Below are 3,198 nucleotides of genomic sequence, written 5' to 3'. Positions count from 1 at the left end.
CCTCGATATGTTCAAGCAGGCTTATGGGGACACTGCTTTAAGCCGTTCTGCAGTATTTGAGTGGCACAAGTTGTTTAAAGAGGGTACGGAGCTCGTTGAAGACGACCATCGCTCCGGACGGCCGTCGACGGCAAGAACCGACACGAATGTGGACAGAGTGAGGATACTGCTAAACACAGACCGACGCTTAGCCAGTGAAGAAATTGCAGACCAGTTGGGTCTGTCTGCATCCAACGTCCAACGCATTATTTCACAGGATTTGGCCATGCGAAAGGTGTGCGCCAAGATGGTGCCGAAAATTCTGAGTGTCGACCAACAGGCAACGCGTGTGCGCATTTCCGAAGAAGTGTTAGCCAATTTACACCGAGATGAAAATTGTTTGGACAATGTGATAACTGGTGATGAAACATGGGTTTTTCAATATGACCCCGAAACGAAAAGACAATCCGCGGAATGGCACACTTCCGCGTCCCCACGTCCAAAAAAGGCCCGCATGATCAAATCAAAAATCAAAACGATGTTGATTGTGTTTTTCGACCGTCATGGAGTGGTTCACAAGGAATTTGTCCCACCAGGGGGGACTGTGAATGCGAACTTTTACGTGTAGGTGCTCACCCGCCTCCGAGAACGCGTGAAAAGAGTCCGACCGGCCATCGCAAACTGCTGGGTGCTTCATCATGACAACGTGCCGTGCCATGGCGCGCTCGTCGTCAGACAGCTCGTGGCCAAATACGGCGTTGCCACGTTGCCGCACCCGCCCTATTCTCCCGATCTGGCAACACCGGACTTCTTCTTCTTCCCCCTAATGAAAAGACAGCTTAAGGGACGACGTTTTGACTCGATAAAGGCCGTTCAAGAGGCTTCGACGAGGGTCGTCAACGGCATCCCCAAAGAAAATTTCCAGCGGGCGAACGGGGAATGGGAGCAACGTTATACTAAGTGTGCAGCAGCTCAAGGAGCATAATTTGAAGATTATTAAGTCGATGTAAGTATATCGTCAATAAAATTCTTGTAAAAAAATTAGTCCTACCACTTTTGGGTGCGATCCTGTATATATATATATATATATATATATATATATATATATACGTATGCATATGCATATAAGTTGGTCGCGGTAGTCCAGTGGGTAGAGCGTTGGACTGCTGACCAGAGGGTCCCGGGTTCGATTCCCGGGCAAGGCACTCTGGGCACCTGCAGCTCCACCCAAGCTAAAGTGATTTATTGGGTACCAGGTCTTCCCGGGAAACCATAACCGGCACAGGGAAAGGAACTGGCCCCTCTACCCTGATGTGTGACTTTCACACGCCGTACAGGGCTTAGTACAGGGTAATCTCTACCATCACCTACTAAACCGACCTTTGGGTTGATTACTGTGTTTATGGTTTTATATGTATTTATGTGTATATATATATATATATATATATATATATATATATATATATATATATATATATATATGTATTTATATGTATATATATGTATATATATATATATATATATATATATATATATATATATATATATATATACACATGTATATTGAATCGACTCTCAAATTTGACACAACAATTTTCGGTTCAAATAGAATTCAAGGAAAGCCGCGGATTTATAGAAAATAGAAACAACGATAAGGATGTTTCCAATGATCATTGGGAATTGTTGGGTGATCACCCTGTACAAGCTAAAGCTCCATGCCTCACTTACTCTGACTTACTTGCGGTAAAATACGCACCGAGCGTATGCGTTTATTGCTGGCGCCGAGAGAAGTTTTTAGAATTTATAGGTAGGCGAGATAACCAAGACATACTTCAGTACAGTGGAAGGAACATTTCTTCCTCCGGAAGTTCGTCAGCAGCATAACAGAAAATAAAATTAACAAGGCTTAAATGTTTGAAAAATCAATGAAATTGATTTTTCTACTTTAATTATGAAATTGAAATTTTTCTTTTCTGGCTAGCGCTACTTTACTTAAGACAACATTCCGTGAGTACTATGGAAATGTCCGCATGTCTCGACCGAACGACGTTGAGTGTAGAAGAGCGAATTAAATTAGCAAGGAGGCCGATCTCCTCGAACTCAAACTGACAGCTCAATGATTGACACGGCAAGGGGGGAGGCAAAATGGGAGGCAAAGGCGAGGCAAGCTGGAGGAGAGGGCCACGTGCCCCGCTGCGGCACCCCACTCGCTCGCTACTCACTCTGAGGGCCTTCGTCGCTGTCGGCCCGGGAGGGAGGAATCTGCATGCGACACCCCTTCACTCGTCCCTGAACGATGGCTACGGGGCGCTGGGTGGCCTCATCTATCAGGGCTGGCACGGACTCGAGACCTTCCTTGCCCCACTCGGCCCCGCCCGGGCCGGCCGCCTCGACCAGGCCGGGCACCGCGTCGCCGTTTGGGGTGCGGGCCCGGGAGGGCGATGGGCCGGTCGCCTCGGGGTCCGTCGAGGTCTCGGAGCCGGTGTGGGCCGGGGCGTTCTCCCCGCCCTCTAAGTGCTCCCCCTCGGCCGCGGCGCGGCCCTCCGCGGCCGGGTCTTCGCCGGGGAAGTCGTCGCCGGGCGAGGCGGGCGTTAGGTCGCCGCCGGGCGTGACGGAGGCCCGGGGTCCGGGCCCCGGTGCTGCTGCAGCCTTCGGAAGTGCTGGGGGTGCGGCCGGCTCCACGTCAACTAGGAGCCGCTCGGGAGGAGAAGCCTAGAGAGAGAGAGAGAGAGAGAGAGAGAGCATTCATCAGCGGCGGGGACGAGCACCGGCCGCGCCCCCCGCCGGCTCCCCGCCGACCAAAAGGCACGGCCTTGTTCGGAAGTCGTGGGGGTGGTAACCGAAAGGTCTTGCTGCATTTGCCCGGACCGCTCTCTCGCCAAATTACATGGCCTTTTAAACAAACCCCTAGTTCAAGGAGGTTTGCCGAGGGCCAACGACGTGCGTCCATGTCCAGGAAGGGAGTTAGCGTACGTAAAGATATCTGACAACTGTTGAAAATATTTTAGGAACAATACATTTGTTGTCCATAGCAACACAATTTACGATGGTGTTATCAGTCTGTTTTGAAGCACTAATTTTTTTATTTCAATTTGAAAATTAGCGAATAACTAAATTGTAATTAGGAATAAAGCTCAACTCTGCTCTCTAATTTCCATCACCTATAATAACTATTAAATGGAAAGAGATACAGTAACTTAAGCTTTATCTTACCCTATA

At 49.0% G+C, this 3,198-nt stretch overlaps 1 protein-coding gene across 1 annotated transcript; it reads left to right on the top strand.

Annotated features, from left to right (window-relative positions):
* The first annotated feature begins 2,275 nt into the window (after positions 1–2,275).
* Positions 2,276–2,695, top strand: LOC139687052 (collagen alpha-2(I) chain-like). The gene has a single exon (XM_071584155.1). The coding sequence runs from the start codon at positions 2,276–2,278 to the stop codon at positions 2,693–2,695; it is 420 nt and encodes a 139-aa protein (XP_071440256.1).
* Positions 2,696–3,198: the final 503 nt, after the last annotated feature.

The sequence above is a fragment of the Hetaerina americana genome, unplaced genomic scaffold (genome assembly GCF_022747635.1).
Source record: "Hetaerina americana unplaced genomic scaffold, ioHetAmer1.1.p SCAF_16, whole genome shotgun sequence".
Lineage (NCBI taxonomy): Eukaryota > Metazoa > Arthropoda > Insecta > Odonata > Calopterygidae > Hetaerina > Hetaerina americana.
This window is presented reverse-complemented; position numbering and strand designations above follow the sequence as displayed.

Coding starts and splice junctions, on each gene's coding strand:
- LOC139687052 (XM_071584155.1), top strand. CDS start 2,276: ATGGCTACGGGGCGCTGGGTGGCCTCATCTATCAGGGCTGGCACGGAC.